This window comes from Nematostella vectensis, chromosome 1, assembly GCF_932526225.1.
Source record: "Nematostella vectensis chromosome 1, jaNemVect1.1, whole genome shotgun sequence".
Lineage (NCBI taxonomy): Eukaryota > Metazoa > Cnidaria > Anthozoa > Actiniaria > Edwardsiidae > Nematostella > Nematostella vectensis.
In genome coordinates, this window is record NC_064034.1 from 5114647 (window position 1) to 5131730 (window position 17084).

A 17084-nucleotide genomic window follows, 5' to 3' on the forward strand; every position below is an offset into this window, starting at 1 on the left:
CGTTTCACGACAGGAATTTCCGTCAGGTCTAAACACAAAGTCTAGAATTGCTAGAAAATAAAAAAAATCACAATATCTGGTCATCTATAGCAAATATTTTGCATATTAAATAAACTGTAAAAAAAAATTATAAGAGAATAGTTGATTTTCTATTTTGAATGGAGGGACCCCCGAGTAAAACACGATTCATAGGCGAAAATAAATTGACTGTTTTTCCCTGGCCTGTTGGTGTGCCGAGTTCTTATCGACTTGTTGAGCTATTGTATGCCACAGTAGGCTAGTAAACAACAGTAAGATGGCGGCAGGGCGGACGAGTGAAACCTTTGATAGCGAGCCAGGCGGGTGAGAACGAAACCTTTAAGTTTCTCAGTGCGTTTATTAAGGTTTTTATTTTGTGTAACACATGGAGAATGCACATACTTTGGATGTTTCTCCAGAAGACAAGTCACAGCCCACCGCAAAAACTTCCAAAAGACGTTTAAAAACGCGCTCCAAAGTTTGGGAGAAAGTTGCATGGTTCACCCGAAAAACTAAACAAGGGAAAGGGAGTAAAGAGAACACTCCTGAGACTTTCAGGAAAGCAGATAGGGATCGGACTCTCCGAGGACGAAATGTCTGCCTTGAAGCCGACATACATTTTGCCGACTCTAGATTTGCCAATTCGTTATCTTGCAACTCCGTAAAAACTAAACCAAAGTTTGGGGTAAAAAAGTCAAGGAGCTTCAACTACCTCCGGAAACGCAAGTTAAAACAGTTTGACCAGGAGTTGGATTCTGTTTTTGTGGAAGAGTCGAACTGTCAAACGGCAACTGGAACCTTTCATGATTTTTCATCAGAGAGGACACAATTTTCTCGTCGCCAAAGAGACGTCTGTTCATCTACCAATAACCCCCTTCTATGCAAAATGGCCCGGGAAATCGGCATTGAACACAAAGAAACGACAAAACAAATGATCAACGCATCGACAGAACAAAACCCAAGGTCTTTATCACTCAACGATTGCTTTGTTGATAGGAGAAGAAAATGTAATGATGTGTCAAAGTCTATTCAAGATTTTCCCAATTTACAAAGTTGCAGAAGTTTTTGCAGCCGAACATACAATACCTGGCCTAGAAAAACCCGATTTACAGTAGATTGTAATGCTGAACCACTCAGTCCTCCTACAAAACAGAAACGGATCATTGGCTTGAGAAAAAGTGCTACATTTAATGGATTTGATTCCTTTAAGATTGGTATCATCAACCATGAAAGCTTGGGACTTGGGAAAAGTACTCCATTTCTGTCTGGTCATAGTCAAATTATGAACCAAAATGGCAAGACTGTTGGTGTTATCCACTTTTTTAAAAGCCCCCAAAGAAGCAAAGCACATAGGCTGGTTGCAATTAACTCTGCTAATGCCGAGTGTGCTGAAGCAATATCAAGAAATAAAATGACAAATGTAGATTTGATGTTGCCACATCAAAAACATTTGGGTATGGCTTCAGAAGAAGAATATATGGAATTTCAGGATTCACAACCAGCCAGCCCTGAGGATAAAAGTAAAAACATGCATTTAAGCAATACAGGGCAGGGCTGTAGGGACACTGAGGAGCAAGGATACATAGAAAACATCACTCACAAAACCTTGATTGCCATGGGAAGCAGTCTAGGAGCTGTTGCTACTATGAAGGAATGCTTTGTAGTAGAAGACGAATCAGTGGAGTTCTCTGTCATTCCTGAAAACAGCACAACATGTAGCGCCCTTTATCCTGAAGTTGTTCTTAGTACAATAAGCAGTAAATGCAAGAGTATTGATGAAAAAGTTGAAGAGCTTTCTAATATGAACTCTGTCACTGGTGTAACTGGGTTGGGTTTGATTGAAGATACGGGGGAGGAGGAAGCAGATAATATGCCTGCTACTATAGCGTGTTCAGAAAACTACACATTTACAGGCTTGACTCAAGTTAAGGTATCAGATAATGAACCCATGGGAGATATTCAGCATTCTGCTGATAACGACTCTGTGGATACTGCAATGCAAGGCACCTCACACTTTAATGATGCATGTACAAGTGACAGTTTACCAGTTAGATGCTTACAGAATACTAAAGAAACACATTCTAGACAATTAATGAATTCAAATGAGAAGCAGAGTTTGTCAAAGAAACATGGTCTGATTTGTGCAGAGAGGCCTAAAGTCGATGGCTCCACCTTTATGCAGCAAACGGAAGTAAGCATGTAGTAGTCGGTAGTCCTATTTTGTTTTAGAATATGTGCATTTGAGGCTGGGACATGGTTGTTTACTGACAAAAATCATTCCTTGTATTACTTCACAGGCTTTCTTGAAGTGGTTTGCAGAATTTAATGACGAGCAGAAGAATATTCTCATTCGTAAAATACTTGTGAGTATGAAAGAAAGATATAATATTACTTGAGAAATTTATGTAGGCTGGTGTTATTATAGCAAAATATGGTGTCATGTTGTTTAGTCAACATAGATTATTACCTAAAATTGAGTGGATAGTTACTATGGTACTGTACGTAATGTTTATGTTTGAAGTTTCATGACTTTCTCTTTGTCAAGGTATATGTGATTAAGAATGTTCATTTTTCCCTAGGATAAGTGTGAACTGCCTCAGATGCATCTCCTGTCTGTCTTGATGGAGCCCATACTGCATAAAACTTGCCCCTCAAACTGTCAAGACATGTTGGCTTGGCTACCACATAATGTCACATCAGTGATCATGTCGTATCTAGATCCAGGTGAGGATTGGTGTTCAGTACTTACATGTAAGTTCAGTCCAAGGGGGAAGGACACTTCTTCCCAGCATGCATTGCTAATGACTTCTATTATCAACGGTTTCCCCCCCCCCCCCCCCCCCCCGCGAACGGGTCAGTCGATCAAGGGCACAGCAGAGAAACGATCTCTGTGAGCTGCGAACTTTGAAAGTCGAATACCCCATTGACTCCTGGCTATTTTTTTACTGAATTTACAAAAAAAAACAGACTGAAAACAGATACCTCCCCCCCTATTCTGAGTTTTATACAGCCTGTCAAAGTCAAACACAGCTGCACCTAGTCAGCGGTATCCAAGCTTTCCAACAGTGCTTTGCGGTCCCCACTTTTAATCCCTCGTCGTTGTGCTGAAGCCAGCACAAGTTGATGGTTGCTTGTATTTTTCATCAAAAATACAGCTATGAGCATATTAGGAGAGTGTCTCAGGACATCATGAAGTCTTTTGGGGCATAATTGAGTGCTTTGCCAATGGATATTTGCAAGCAAAGGTGGATTCATGATGATTTTTTCTTGTTTGGCTTTGCCCGCATGAGAAAATAATTTTCTAATGAATCACCACAGCTCTCCTAAATGCTGTCTTTTCTGAAACCAAATTGATTCCAAAATTGTTTACACTGCAATTCTGGGTCTGTATGACCTGGAATCGATTTGTTTGGCTTCGGGGTGAAAAGACTTATAAAAAAACATCTGACTTTGGGGAGAGGAGTGTTTACTGGTTCTCCCCTCTTGAATTTTCCCCTGGATTTCCCAGAATGCTTTGCAATACGTAAAGACATCTTCGTGGTTGTACAATCCTTCAAGTAGTGGACATTGTGTTTTGAGGCCATGGAAATGTACCTGGAGGATCATAATAAAGGTATCTATTTGTGTCTTGAGCTGTGTTTGCTGATCTCTCTCCCTTGTGTGGTATTTTGAGCATTTTATTGAGAGGGGTGATTCTGCTTTTCTTTCCTTGTTCGATTTGAAATTTGTCAAAGAACCTGTGCTATTATTTGGCTCAAGAGTAGATGCCAACACCTTGGTTGGATGCATATCTTCAAGACCATTTATCCCTTGACTGTTTCCTGAGTATCTTCATCTTGTTGTGTTTATTTTGCATTTATGAATTTTTTGGGTTGTGGGTACTTCCCAAAGCCGGTACAGGCCGGTTGAGGGGTCAATGTGTTAAGCTCTTATTCTCTGTCATCAAAATCCTTGCTCATATCTGATTCGCTGTCTTCCTCGCTCTTTTTGCTTGCTTTTACGTCATCTATAGCATTAACCATTATCAGGTTGCAACCTGGAGTTAGTCGCATCTTTGAGAAATTGAGTGCCTTCACTTTTTCTGAATTAATGTTTTCAGCCAATTTCTTCCCCTCCTCTTTCTGTCCAGCTTGCAGCTAATCTCTTGATCGCGTTCCTTTGACATTGTCATTGCTGTTCCTTTCTTTGCTACTTCTTTCTTCGATTTTCGGGAGGGGGGGGCACCAAAAATATGCTAAGCAAAACAAACAATCATGGAACAATACAGCACATAAGCAAGGGCACAATAAAATATAATTCTACTAAGGTCTCCTATTCTGAGGCTTCTTATGAACTGTTTGCTTTTTCCCTTTTCCCAGGCCTGTCAGTAGAATCCTATAAATTTTAAATAAAAACAGTTAAAGACAACTAGAGTATAAATTTAGGACGCTGACACAAACCAATCTATCAGTCTATCAGAGGTCATCCGACCTCGACGGGAGCCAAAAATAGCCAATTTTGAACATCCCAAAAATGATCAAAACATGGAGTAATATGGAGTGCGAAGGAGCAGGAAGCTCTGAAACGCATGCTACGATCCCGCCGCTTCTCAGTTAAATCCCCATAGAAGTCTGAAATTTATAGCAAAAGACACAACGGGAAAAGGTGTCCCCCTTTGCTCAGTCCTTACCAAGGACTATAGGAAGAGAGGGGTAGAATGGGTGGGGTTGGCAAGTCCATAAAAGGGGGCATGGCTTATGGGAGTATTTAAAGAAATACAGCTGGACAATATGGCCAGTAGAAAGACCTTTTTTTTAAATTCCAATCAAATCTCTATTGCTGTATTTATCAAATATTTGAAGATTGTACCCACTCTATGATTGGTCAAATTGGTGAACTTTCAAAGGGCTAAAATTTCATGCATTGATACAGAAGAAAGTCTTGAAAGGGGAATTCATCTATTGTCAGTAAACAAATGCTGTGAATTTACACATTTTTGCACACTAAAACATATTATTCTTTGTGGAAAAAACTATGCCTCAGGTAAGTAAGATGTAAACTTACCTGAGGTCTCATGCTTTCTTGTTTCGCTATAGAATTCTCCCAAACAAAAACACTCCGGTTGTGTGACAGAGGCACACACACAAAGAATGTCTTCATTGTGTACTGTAAACACCTTTTTTTTTCAGTGAGTCTATGCCGATGCAGTCTTGTGAACAGACTTTGGCATGACTTAGCAAACATGCCAGCCCTGTGGCAGAGGTTATGCAGGTGAGGTTCCTATGCTTTTTCAGACAGCCTTTTAATGATGAAAGGCTGTGTGGTGAAATGTTAAATACCATGTTTTGTGGGACTATGATACAATCCCACTTACAGTCGTCTGGACAACATTGATTGACTCCTGATATAAAAGTGTTTGCTTTTCTCCTCATTCTTGTTTTGTAGCAATGATGAGTGGAAGGTCTCCAGGGTTGGGGAGAAGCAACAGTTCCAGAGACACACTCTCCCAAGTGGCATCATTCAGGTTTGTTCTGTACCCAAGTGGCATTATTCAGGTTTGTTCTGTACCCAAAAGGCATTATTCAGGTTTGTTCTGTACTCAAGTGGCATTTTTCAGGTTTGTTCTGAACTCAATTTGAAATCAATGTGTGATGCCAGAAAAGATCCCCAATGGAGGGAATTTTCTCAAAGCCCACCTCCCACCCTGCCCTGCATAATTTCTACCACCTAAAAGTGGTTAAATTACAATGTTCATTATATAGAAAAAGGTGTTTACTCACGCTGAAAATTGCCACTGATCCATCCCCTCAACAGCCAGGATTGCCTAGAGATGTGTGTAGTCAGGATGATTTAGACAGCATGATTTACAGTAGTTCTATGCGACACTTCTACAGGGTAAATCAGCCTACAACTCCGCTATGATGCTTGACAATGAAAGTTGAAGTGTGTAATTCCAGAAGCCCTGCATAGACAGGTCACACACAACTAAATCCTGCTCTCTAAATCGGTCTATAGATATCATATGGTGAAAGTATATTTGCATATGCCCTCCTTGGGGAAGCAGATTTTTTTTAGAGTCACACAATTTATTTAAATGCGTGTACAACTTCATGGAAATGTTGTATATTTTCTATAGTGGAAGAAGATGTTTGCTGAGCGCTTTCTCCTGAGAAAAAACTGGCTGAATGGGAGATGTGATGTTCGCACTTTTGAGGGCCACACCCAAGGTAGGCATTCCCTTGGTGGATGACCTTTGAGCCATAGGCAGGCAATCGTTTTTTCTGTTTTCCATTGTTGGACCTTAGGACCATATGTACAAAGAAAATATACTAGATGTTGTTATCAGGTTTATTACAGGCCTTATGTCTAAGAGAGAGAAGGCCGATAGGACTGATCCAAAACAAAACACTGTGTTTTGTCTGTGTCTGTGTTTTCAGGAACTGCTTAAAGAGGTCTATGACAAGAGCAACCCCCCTCCTATTTGTTCGCATACTTCTGACAACTAAGCTGGTCAGATAATGACAGAAAAATAGCACATAATTAATGAACCCTAAAAAGTGGCTGCTTAATGGTGGTTGGCTAATTGAAAAATATAGGGAGCATAGATATTTTTGTGGCATGATTAAAAGCCATTTGCAAAAGGTTTGTATTTCTTTCTCTAGGAATTTCATGTGTTCAGTTTGATGACACTCGTATAGTCAGTGGCTCATCAGACAAGACCATTAAGGTGTGGGATCTGAGTAGGGAAGACACCAGTGCAGTGCTAACCCTAGCAGGGCACTCTGGCACTGTGCGCTGCCTTAACCTCAATGGTAACAGACTTGTCAGTGGCTCTGTAGACAGATCCATCAAGGTAAATACCCTCCTTGCTGAATAGTAATTTATAAATGGATTCATGATGACTTCGAACCCCTCCTTTGTCAAACTAGCTCTGATTCCCCTACAGTACTAGTGATCCCTAGTCAGTCAACTTGAACACCCTGATAACTTCATCTTCCCAAGGGATTTTTTGTTTCACTTGTATTCTATCAAATTATAGGTGTGGGACTTGTCATTTGAGTCATATTGGAGTGGGGCGTCTTGTAAGGTGACCATGGTTGGTCATATGCACACTGTAAGGTGTCTTCAGGTAAATGTTCCTTTTTTCTTATAAACCTTACGTTCTTTTCTACCCCTGATGATAATTGATGCTGTTGTTCTAGGTGGATGACGAGAAGGTTGTGAGTGGGTCTTATGACAAGACACTCAAAGTATGGGACATCAAGACTGGCAACTGTAAGCTTACTCTCAGGTAACTAAAACTGAGTATCTACAGCACATAGCTAGGGCTGGTCATTTTTTTAATATGAAAAATTGCCAGATTTTTCTCCCCGAACCCCTATGCACTGTGTGTGTCAAGGGGGGGGGGGGGGGGCTGCAGATCAGAACTTCCTTTATAAATCATTGTTCATCTTATAATTGCAGGGGCCATAATGCTGCTGTGCTGTGTGTGCAATTTGATGAAAGCAAGATTGTTTCTGGATCATATGATAATACAATCAAGGTAAAGGAAATAAAATACTGTACATTGAACTATTCATTGTACAAAAAGCAGTTGACAAAGGCCTACAGCATGGAACTAGTCAATGTCTGGCTTTATCGTCTTCCTTACCTACCAGGATTTGACTTTAAGTATTTTGAGGTGTGTTTTAAGGCAAAGAAGCTCCTGATATAGATCATTTATGCATTCTTTGTCGTTATGTCCCCACTGTAAATATGTCTTATGTATGACAACTGGGAAAAGAACCAAATGGATTCTACATGTTCCTCATGGGCAATTTCTTATTTTCTTATTCTCAAGTATAATCAGGTTGTGTTGCACAACACCTTTCCCATTTTCTAGTTCTCATATTTTGTGATATCATATTGCTACACCATACTCATATTTATGTTTGCATGTCTTGGCATGTTATGTTGCATCACCATACTCATATTCAAGTCTGCATGTCTTGGCATGTTATGTTGCAACACCATACTCATATTCTTGTATGCATTTTTCGTCTGCATGTCTTGGCATGTTATTCACCACTGGGTGACAGTCCCTACTCATTTCCCAGTTCTCATGTGTTGTATTATTGTGCCACAGGTGTGGAGTCTCGTGGAAGGCAGTTGTCTAATGACCCTTGCTGGACACCATGATGCTGTTACCTGTCTTAATCTAACCCTCGACCGCAGAAAGGTTATCAGTGGTTCCCTGGACCACAACCTTAAGTTCTGGGATCTTGCTACTGGAAAGGTGAGACTTGTACTGTATGGCTTACCCGCTAGATTGAGGCCTCATTAGTTACTAGTGCCAACTTGGTAAAAAAAAATAAACTCAACCAAAGGTAATCAATCTCTTGTTTATAGTTCTGTTGTACAGTCATGGAAGGGCAACCCATTGTCTAACAAAAATAGATGAAAAACACTGCTTGGAGGACTGGAGTTATTACAGTACTTGTATGGTTGCCTTGGTCAATTACTTGTATGGTTGCCTTGGTCAATTACCTGTATGGTTGCCTTGGTCAATTACCTCTGTATGGTTGCCTTGGTCAATTACCTGTATGGTTGCCTTGGTCAATTACCTCTGTATGGTTGCTTTGGTCAATAACCTGTATGGTTGCCTTGGTCAATAACTTGTATGGTTGCCTTGGTGAATAACTTGTATGGTTGTCTTGGTCAATAACTTGTATGGTTGCCTTGGTCAATTACCTGATGGTTGCCTTTGTCAATTACCTGTATGGTTGCCTTCGTCAATAACTTGTATGGTTGCCTTGGTTAATAACTTGTATGGTTGCCTTGGTGAATAACTTGTATGGTTGTCTTGGTCAATAACTTTTATATATGCCTTGGTTGCAAACAAGGGCTTGATTTTATCTTTCGAAATGGCACAGAGAACTATAATCATTATAGTTTTATAATAAGCTTTTAGTGAAAGGTACATAGTCATTATGAAGGCTAATGGTAAAATAGTGTATGGACATAAATGTGGCGAGTACATGGTTTAACCTGATGGTACTGTTTTTAAATAGTGCATTGGAACATTGGATTGGATTCGATCAGAAGGGCATACTGGAGTAATCAGGTATGCAAGACTGTTCCCATCACTATCATATTCAAACACACCACATGGTAATCACACTTTCCCTCTCTTTGAGAAATGCTATGACTTGGAAGTGGCCCTTTAACCATTTCATTTAACCATTTGAAAATACAGCCTATTTGCACAAACACCCCCAAAGTATTGTACTTTAATAACAATATTTGATTGAAGTTTCTTAGTTACTTGCTTCAATTAGTCAATCAAAGTGGGCGCTATGTGAGACTTGATGTTGTGAGCATGCTTAAAACAGCCGCATATACATTTTCTCAGCGGGAGAGGGGTGGCGAACAAACCGAAAACTTTTTCCATCCATCCCACCCCCTGTATTTGTCGATGACATGATACAGTGTAAGCCTAACTCAAAGATAACAAGCCAAGTTTACCGTATTGTGCCTTGTGATGCAGGTGCCTGCAGTCTGACAGCTGGCGGATTGTTAGCGCAGGGGATGACAAGACACTAAAGGTAGAATGCCTTTGTGAGCCAATCATTAGCGATCATTAGTGAAGCATTAAGGTGCCAACTCGTCCACACCAACAAAGCATTTCTTCCTTTTTTTCAACACCTATAGTGAGTTTGAGAATTAGCCTATTCTAATACTCAAAATGAGTGTTGGATAGCAGGCAATAAAAGAAAACAACAATACATTTAAATTTTTGAATTTATGGAGGGTAAGATATGTTCTTATAAAGTGTTTTCTGTTCTACTGCTTTTGCCATAATATACCATAATTTTAAGGTCTTTAAGTAGGGGCTTATTGGAGAGGGGGCACTAATTGAGGAGGTGCTTATTCCATTTGGGAAATAAATACCAGATTCTGAAAAGGGGGCACTTATTCCAATATTCAAGGTCATGTCTGGGGTGCTTATTATTAAAGGAGGGAACTTATTCGAATCATTACAGTATTGACACTCCTGTCACTAATAGTTCTATTTGTTATGATGTAGATGTGGAGCCTTGAGTCAGGGCAGCGGCTGCTGACCTTGCGCTGCCATACAGATGGGGTCACATGTCTGCAGTTCAATGACTACAGAATTGTGTCTGGCTCCTATGACAAGACTGTCAAAGTGTGGGATTTCTCTCCCAAGCACGAGTTTCTCAGTCATGGGTAAAATTACCAATCATCCAGCATGCATGTAGATGTGCAGTAAAGGGATACCAATCATCCAGCATGCATGTAGATGTGCAGTAAAGGGATATCGACTGTAGGTGTTGGGTATGCAAATATAAATGCTGTAGGTTGCATTTGAAGAACTTGGGGAAGGTTTCCCCCCCTCTCCACCCCCAATATTAGGTGCAAAAACGTCATACATGAATTTCTTATTGCTGTTGTTTTGACACTTTCACTGTACTTGCCCCTTACAAATCAGTATAGTGGTATCAATTCAATTGCCCTGACCACAAAGGAGTCTTGTAATCATGAAAAATACTGCAACGTCACTGTCACTTATTTTTATCCTTTTTCTCAGTGGGGGTACATTCATGTCTAGTACATACATCCTGCTATGATATCAGGAATCACAAGTCAGGGTCTATAAACCGATGACAGGGAAACCAAACACTCAAATGCAATTGTTGGACTTTGATGATGTTTTTTTTATTAGATCTGCAAGTGTACATTGCACGAGTCCATAAAAAAACGTCTGTCTTGTTTAAAAAGCAAGCTGAAAATAAGAATGTAATCTGCTAGATATGTACACTTTTTCCCTACACCCTTTGCTACATACTAGAGTCACATTTACTAAAGATTTTTGGACAGTGATAATGATGAGTAGTACCATTTTATCCATTCAAACCACTATGGATGGCTGGATAGATAACTTATGGCATCTACTTAAAATACTTTTTTTGCTAAAATTCCAATAGACTAAAAATTATTTTTGATCTAAAGCATGATCAATAAATCTTGAGCACTGGCAGACTTTAACCCAGACAGTACGGTGAATGATATACACCCCATGATGCATGCCACAGGAAACCTTCATCATCTCTGTGGTATCACCTTACATCATTAGCAAATAGTGGCTGGGCCAATGTCTGGCATTAAATTTATGCAACTATGATATATACTGTATAATATAAAGTTAAACAATAAATTGTTCAATCTATTATTAGTAGTTCTAATACAATACAATAAAATGCTAGTGGCTTGGCTTACTCTATAACCTAAAGAAAAAGTCTAACTTGATTTCCTTTCTTTTACTAAATTTCTCCCAAAGCTCACTAAGAAAAACTTATCATCCATAAAAATTTATACATTATTATTATTCCTTTACTACCTGGGCACCCACATTCGGTCCTTAGTTGGAAATTGAGGTGAAAGAAAAGACAAACAAAATCAGCCTGAATAGCAAGCATTTATTACATAGACACTATGGATTAATCATCATCTTCTTCTTACAATGATCTCAGTCTATTTAATGATTGTTTAAAATAGACTTGATTTCCAGCTATTTTGCAGTATGTGAAACCCGCAATCTGGTCTCCTGGACCCCGAATGGCCGATGTGGCCAAGCGATGGCTGAAAATCGAGCCTATGTGGGTCCCCTATGTGCAATACTCAATGACCATGACTTACATAGTCATGAGAGCAAGCCTGCAATCATACATTATTCATACATGAAGGCTGATGCCGTTTTTAGCTCTTTGCAATATAGTATTATAATATTGAGATTTTTATTGTTTATGTTTACAATAAGAAATATATATAATATATTTAACAATTAGTGGGTTCGAGTTTTCTATGAGTCAATAGATAGTCAACGAGGCGCATTGTGCCAAGTTGACTATTTGACTCATAGAAAACGAGAACAAGTAGTCTTATTGTTTCAGTCTAAATCCACTCACATACTACCTTCAAATAAATGATTTTTATAATAAATAACCGCTTTTGTCGCCACTTTTTCGCTACTCACTATTTATGGCTCAATAGACAGTGAGTATGGGAATAAATCAATTGGTGAGATTCGTGGTAGTATGTGAGTGGATTTATACTAATATATAATATATGTTATTCTAACAGTCTTTATATTTAACCAAAAACATTTATATGAAATCTACTAGCAAATCTTTACTTAATTTACAGGATCTATATTTTTAAAGATTTTTCAATTTGTACAGCCCAAATATTTATAGTGAAAATGAACATTTGTTTGTAGATAGAACCCAGGGATACCAATATATTATACACATTCCAAAAGAACAGACATAACATAAATTTAAGAAGATGAGATTTAAATTTAAAAAATATCTTTAATTTAGAACATTAACTAGTAGATGTCTGAACCAATGGAAGTCCTATAATTTGTAAACATGGAATGGTCACATGGAAACTAACATGGAGGTAGCTACTTAATGTAGAACCATTTAAGTTGAGATTGTCCCTGAAAGCAAATCCAATTCACCATTCTGTTCCTTTAACTGACACAATTTACAATTCCATATACTAAATAGCAAAAATATTGAAATATCAAACTTCTAGTAACATCTATACATATCACAATTGTAGTTCCTGACTACAATTTAATGTAAGATATGCATTCTAGAATCTGCAATCTTTTCATTGCTCTTGATAATCCACATGTGATAATCAAATATTGTCATCAGGGGAAAACATGGAAAGACAACCACCATTACTATTTTGATCCATCAAAAATCAAATTTCCCGTGTATTAAAAAAACATAAATTAAATGACCTGGGCGTATAAAAATAAAGAAATAATATGATAATCAGTTATTGTTCCAATCAACCATTCCCTGAATCAAAAACTATACTATAATGTATGTGATTACATCAGATAATATTAATAACCTGGTAAAAATTGACTATAATTAAAGCTTTGACATTGTCAGGTTTGTTTATAGATATGTATAGGAAATGAAGGTGTTGCAACACTCAAAAGCGATGGTATGAAATCTACAATGGTACACTTGGTACAGTGTGAATTTGATGTATTTCAAACAGATTGGGAAATGTTTCTTGTTTCTCTAATCTGGTCCCAAGTTTCATATATAATTCATAATTGATTGACAGTCTGTAGTTATGATTTGAAAGTATTCAAGCAATAAACATATGGTATTTGTCATAATATTTTTTCTTACATAGAAGCATCTCTGGCTTAAATGGGAATCCAACAAAATCTTAATTTTGATTGGTAAATGCAATTCCACAGTATACCATGAATCAATAATAAATTACTATTGCGAATCTTTTAAAGCAAACAAAGCGTTTGTAAATCACTCAATCGCTAAAGTCACACCTAAATAATTATGAAAAGTATTAATATTGGTCAGTTGCAATTGAAACATGGCAAAAAACGCTATGAAAGATTAAAGGATGAAGCACTAAATTATATATAAAACAGTAGACCAACCAGTCAGTGTTTGAACTCTCCTACTAAGTAAATATGTAAATAAGTAATGAAATTGGGATTTTATGAAATAAGGCTTCTAAGCTATTTTAATGTTAGGCTTAAGTAAAAAGTATAGAAAAGGAATTCGAATTTGCCTAAGACTCTGTCATATATTTTAGAATTCCTTCTGATATTAAAATATCAATAAATACCTTTCAATTCATAACTAGTTATACTAATTTACTGAGTAAGGGTGCTTTCTTCAAAATAAAAATAAATCCAAAAACAACTTGAAATTTCAGAATTGACAGGTTTGTAAGAGCTTAGAGTAACCCTTTGATGTAAACTAATCTGCCTTAGTTTCTTTTCTTCTGGTAAAACCTGGTACGGTCATAACCATTCAGGTTCTTGTGACACACAATTTGGGTGCAAGTGGAGTTACCTTGGCGAGCAATAATGGTTGACCAGCTCAAGAAGATGTTCCAGATGCGAGCAATGCGACCATACTTCTTTACCATTGCTTCCTGGGCCTCTGGGCGCATCCAGTTCTCATACCAGCGGTTGATGGTGTATGAGTAGTGGATGCCAATTTTCTCTGTGCCTTGCACTTCAAATCCTGCTTGCTCTAGATGAGTGATAAACCAACCCAGGGGGCAGCTAGCATCAGCACCTGGGAAGATATATTTGGCCATAAACAAGCCCCAGATGAAGTCTTCCCACTGCCATGCCCTACGCAGGCCAGCAATCTGCAGGAAGAACACGCCATCATCCTCCAGCATCTCTCGCACCTGCCAAAGGAATGACTGGAAATTCCTGATACCAACATGCTCGGCCATTTCCAGACACGTTATTTTGTTGTACTTGGTCCTTGGAATGTCACGATAGTCTAAGCAGAGGAAGTTGACACGGTTCTCAACCCCCTTCAGTTGGGCAACTCTGTTACCCCACTCCACCTGGTTTTTAGCCAAAGTCACCCCCGTGGAGTATGACCCATAGTTTTCAGCAGCATAGTTGACTAGGGTACCCCAACCGCACCCGATGTCCAAGTGCTTGTCACCCTTTTTCAACTGTACTTTCTCACATACGGCACTGAGTTTGTTTCGCTGAGCATCTTCTAGACTTTCATCTTCGTTGTAGACGATGCCAGAGGTATAGATCATCATTGGTCCGAGGAATGCTTCGTAGAAGTCATTGCCGCGGTCATAGTGGTCGCGGACTTGCTCACAATCTTGAGTCCTCGAGTGCGACAACAGCTCCGGCACAAAATTACAAAGAAAAAATTTCAAGTGATAGTAGCCAAGTTCGTAGGTAGTGAATTCATTGCGATGTTCTAAAGCTTGTAGCGGTTCCATCTTGAAGTCTAGCTTACCGTCGGCATACGACTCGTACAACACATAGATGGGGATTTTTCTATTGCTGTAGCTTTTCTCGAGCGAAGGGTCGTTGAACTTCACATATTTCGACATCACATTGCATTTTGTCCCAAGTTCACCGACACAAATACGGTTAAAAATTATCATAAATGCACCGAAAGTCGGCAGAAGGCAGAGAAGGAATGTGACAGGGTAAACCCACCAGGGAAGGCCTGAAATATACTGGACCACGCCTGGGACGCCGACCAAGAGAGAAATCAAAGTCGTGTAGGAAACCTTCTTCCAAGCCAGTTGATCTCTCGATTCGAGCGACGAAATCCGAGGGGAGTTCCCGACCGAACCATTTTGAGCGTGAGCCATGATACGGTTCTCGAGTAGAGAGGCGAAGGTACCGTTCTGAATGACTGCGCCTGGGTTCGGTGAGCTTTTTGGTTTACCGGCCGAGAGAAGCAGCGCTGACAAAGAGAAGGGCACAAGTGCAAAGTTTTACTGTTGTGTACACGTGTCTAGAGCCAAATCAGCTGTGCGAAGAAAACAACGGGGGAGGGGCTAGTAGCCCGTCCCATTACCCCAAATATCCTCCGTGTATTCGATATTTACTACCTGAAAAAAAAAGGCAGAGGCGCAAGTTAAGCTCTAAGAAAATTTTTTTTTAGACCTCAATGGCTCTATTATTGAGCCAACGCTTATATCTTGTTTGCTTACAAAATACGTTACCCACCCCTCCCCCTAAAGAAGCGTTTATCACGTGAGGGTATTAGTATTCAAGACTGATTAAAATTTTTGACGGACTCGCTCAAAGCATTTTATTTGGAGGCAGCTGTGTGCCATGATTAAATTGTCATATTTGCTCGGCCATGTTTGCTTTGTTCTTATTTAGAAAGCAAACCAACAGTTGAAGCATTTTATTTTATATTTTGGTCTGAATCAATCAGTATCTCGGGCTCGAACTTGTATTTCTAGGTGTGCCAGCTTTATTTCAATAATGAAGAATCATTGTGGGAAGCCGCAGTATTTCGGCGAATGATGTAGACAAAGCTTTTTGTGAAGGCGAATGTAGTGTAGTGAATTTACATATGGCTCTGTTCGCATTAGCTGAGCTTCTAGTACCATCTAGACTGTTTGAAGATGGATTAAAGAGCTTGTTCTGATTTTAAAGTTAAAAAATGGCTGTGCGGTCAAACTGCCCGATTTCCCGTGTCTGTCGTTAAAACAACAGCTGAGCCACGCGTGCGATTGAATGGTTGAAAATCGCGAATTAATTATACGAGTAATGGCCATGTATTGTGTTTTGCACTTTTTCTCTAAGGACAGGTAAAAGCTGTCGATGCGTAACAAAGAACAAAAACATTTTAAAATCCCCCGATTGTATAATACTAGACCTCCATGACCATTAAAGGAAAGTTAGCCCCGCGAATTAGCTTTTCGGTTGTAAATACATTCCCATAATGAATGCGACATTAACAGCAACTCGCTAAAAACAAAACGAGAGGTCACAAGACCATATATTCCTCCTCTGACATAATTATACTATTGTCAGCAGGTTGTCACAAGATCGCTTGTTGCCCTTTCTCTTGTAGATGTGGACGATTGTGGCATCTTTAAAATCTTGCGGGAGGGTCTCACTTTCCCAGAGCGATTGGAATAGCACTGTTAATTTGTGTAGGAGAGAAGGACCGCCTGACTTGAACACTTCGGCAGGGATGGCATCAGAGCCGGGGGCTTTTCCAGTCGACATCTGCTTGATTGCCTTGACAACCTCATCCTCTGATGGTGTTATGTCCAGGTCTGGGTTTATGTCCACCTGTGGAAGGCGTTGTATGGCTTCGTCATTGATGGATGATGGACGATTTAGAACGCCATTGAAGTGTTCTGCCCATCTCTCTACTATCATGTTTTTGTCAGTGATGAGTGTTGCTCCGTCAGCGCTCAGTAGTGGGAAACTGCCCGGTGTTGGTGGTCCAAATATACATCTGAGCGAATCGTAGAATCGTTTCGTGTCGTGTCTGTCTGCAAAGCCTTGAATTTCATCAGCTTTGTCACTCAGCCATGTGTCTTGAATGTCACGGAGTTTTAATTGGACCTGTCTGCGTTTGCTGACGTAGGCGTCTTTCTTCGAGACTGAGTTGGGATCATTTTGATGAGCTCTGAAGAGTTGCCGTTTTTCTTCCAAAAGAGCTGTGATTTTGGCATCATTTTCATCAAACCAGTCTTGTGACAACCATAGAGGGATTTCACTTCTC

The 17084-nt window shown here is 39.4% G+C and overlaps 2 protein-coding genes across 2 annotated transcripts; one reads left to right on the plus strand and one right to left on the minus strand.

The window, feature by feature from the left end:
• The first annotated feature begins 238 nt into the window (after positions 1 to 238).
• On the plus strand, positions 239 to 11227 carry LOC5510683. The gene is made up of 14 exons (XM_001631085.3): positions 239 to 2209; positions 2316 to 2381; positions 2598 to 2742; positions 5187 to 5268; positions 5443 to 5521; positions 6134 to 6224; positions 6660 to 6850; positions 7037 to 7126; positions 7200 to 7288; positions 7462 to 7540; positions 8123 to 8272; positions 9048 to 9100; positions 9524 to 9581; positions 10064 to 11227. Exons 1-14 carry the CDS (start codon positions 404 to 406, stop codon positions 10226 to 10228), a joined length of 3144 nt encoding a protein of 1047 aa, XP_001631135.3. The 5' UTR covers positions 239 to 403; the 3' UTR covers positions 10229 to 11227.
• On the minus strand, positions 10692 to 15451 carry LOC5510658 (sphingolipid C9-methyltransferase). The gene has a single exon (XM_032379810.2). It carries the CDS (start codon positions 15199 to 15201, stop codon positions 13825 to 13827), a length of 1377 nt encoding a protein of 458 aa, XP_032235701.2. The 5' UTR covers positions 15202 to 15451; the 3' UTR covers positions 10692 to 13824.
• Between the last annotated feature and the right edge of the window lie 1633 nt (positions 15452 to 17084).

Excerpts from the sequence above, each read along its gene's own strand:
- LOC5510683 (XM_001631085.3), top strand. The coding sequence starts at position 404 with ATGGAGAATGCACATACTTTGGATGTTTCTCCAGAAGACAAGTCACAG. Across the intron at positions 5,269-5,442 it reads CTGTGGCAGAGGTTATGCAG|CAATGATGAGTGGAAGGTCT; the intron begins GTGAGGTTCCTA and ends CTTGTTTTGTAG. Across the intron at positions 7,541-8,122 it reads CATATGATAATACAATCAAG|GTGTGGAGTCTCGTGGAAGG; the intron begins GTAAAGGAAATA and ends ATTGTGCCACAG.
- LOC5510658 (XM_032379810.2), bottom strand. The coding sequence starts at position 15,201 with ATGGCTCACGCTCAAAATGGTTCGGTCGGGAACTCCCCTCGGATTTCG.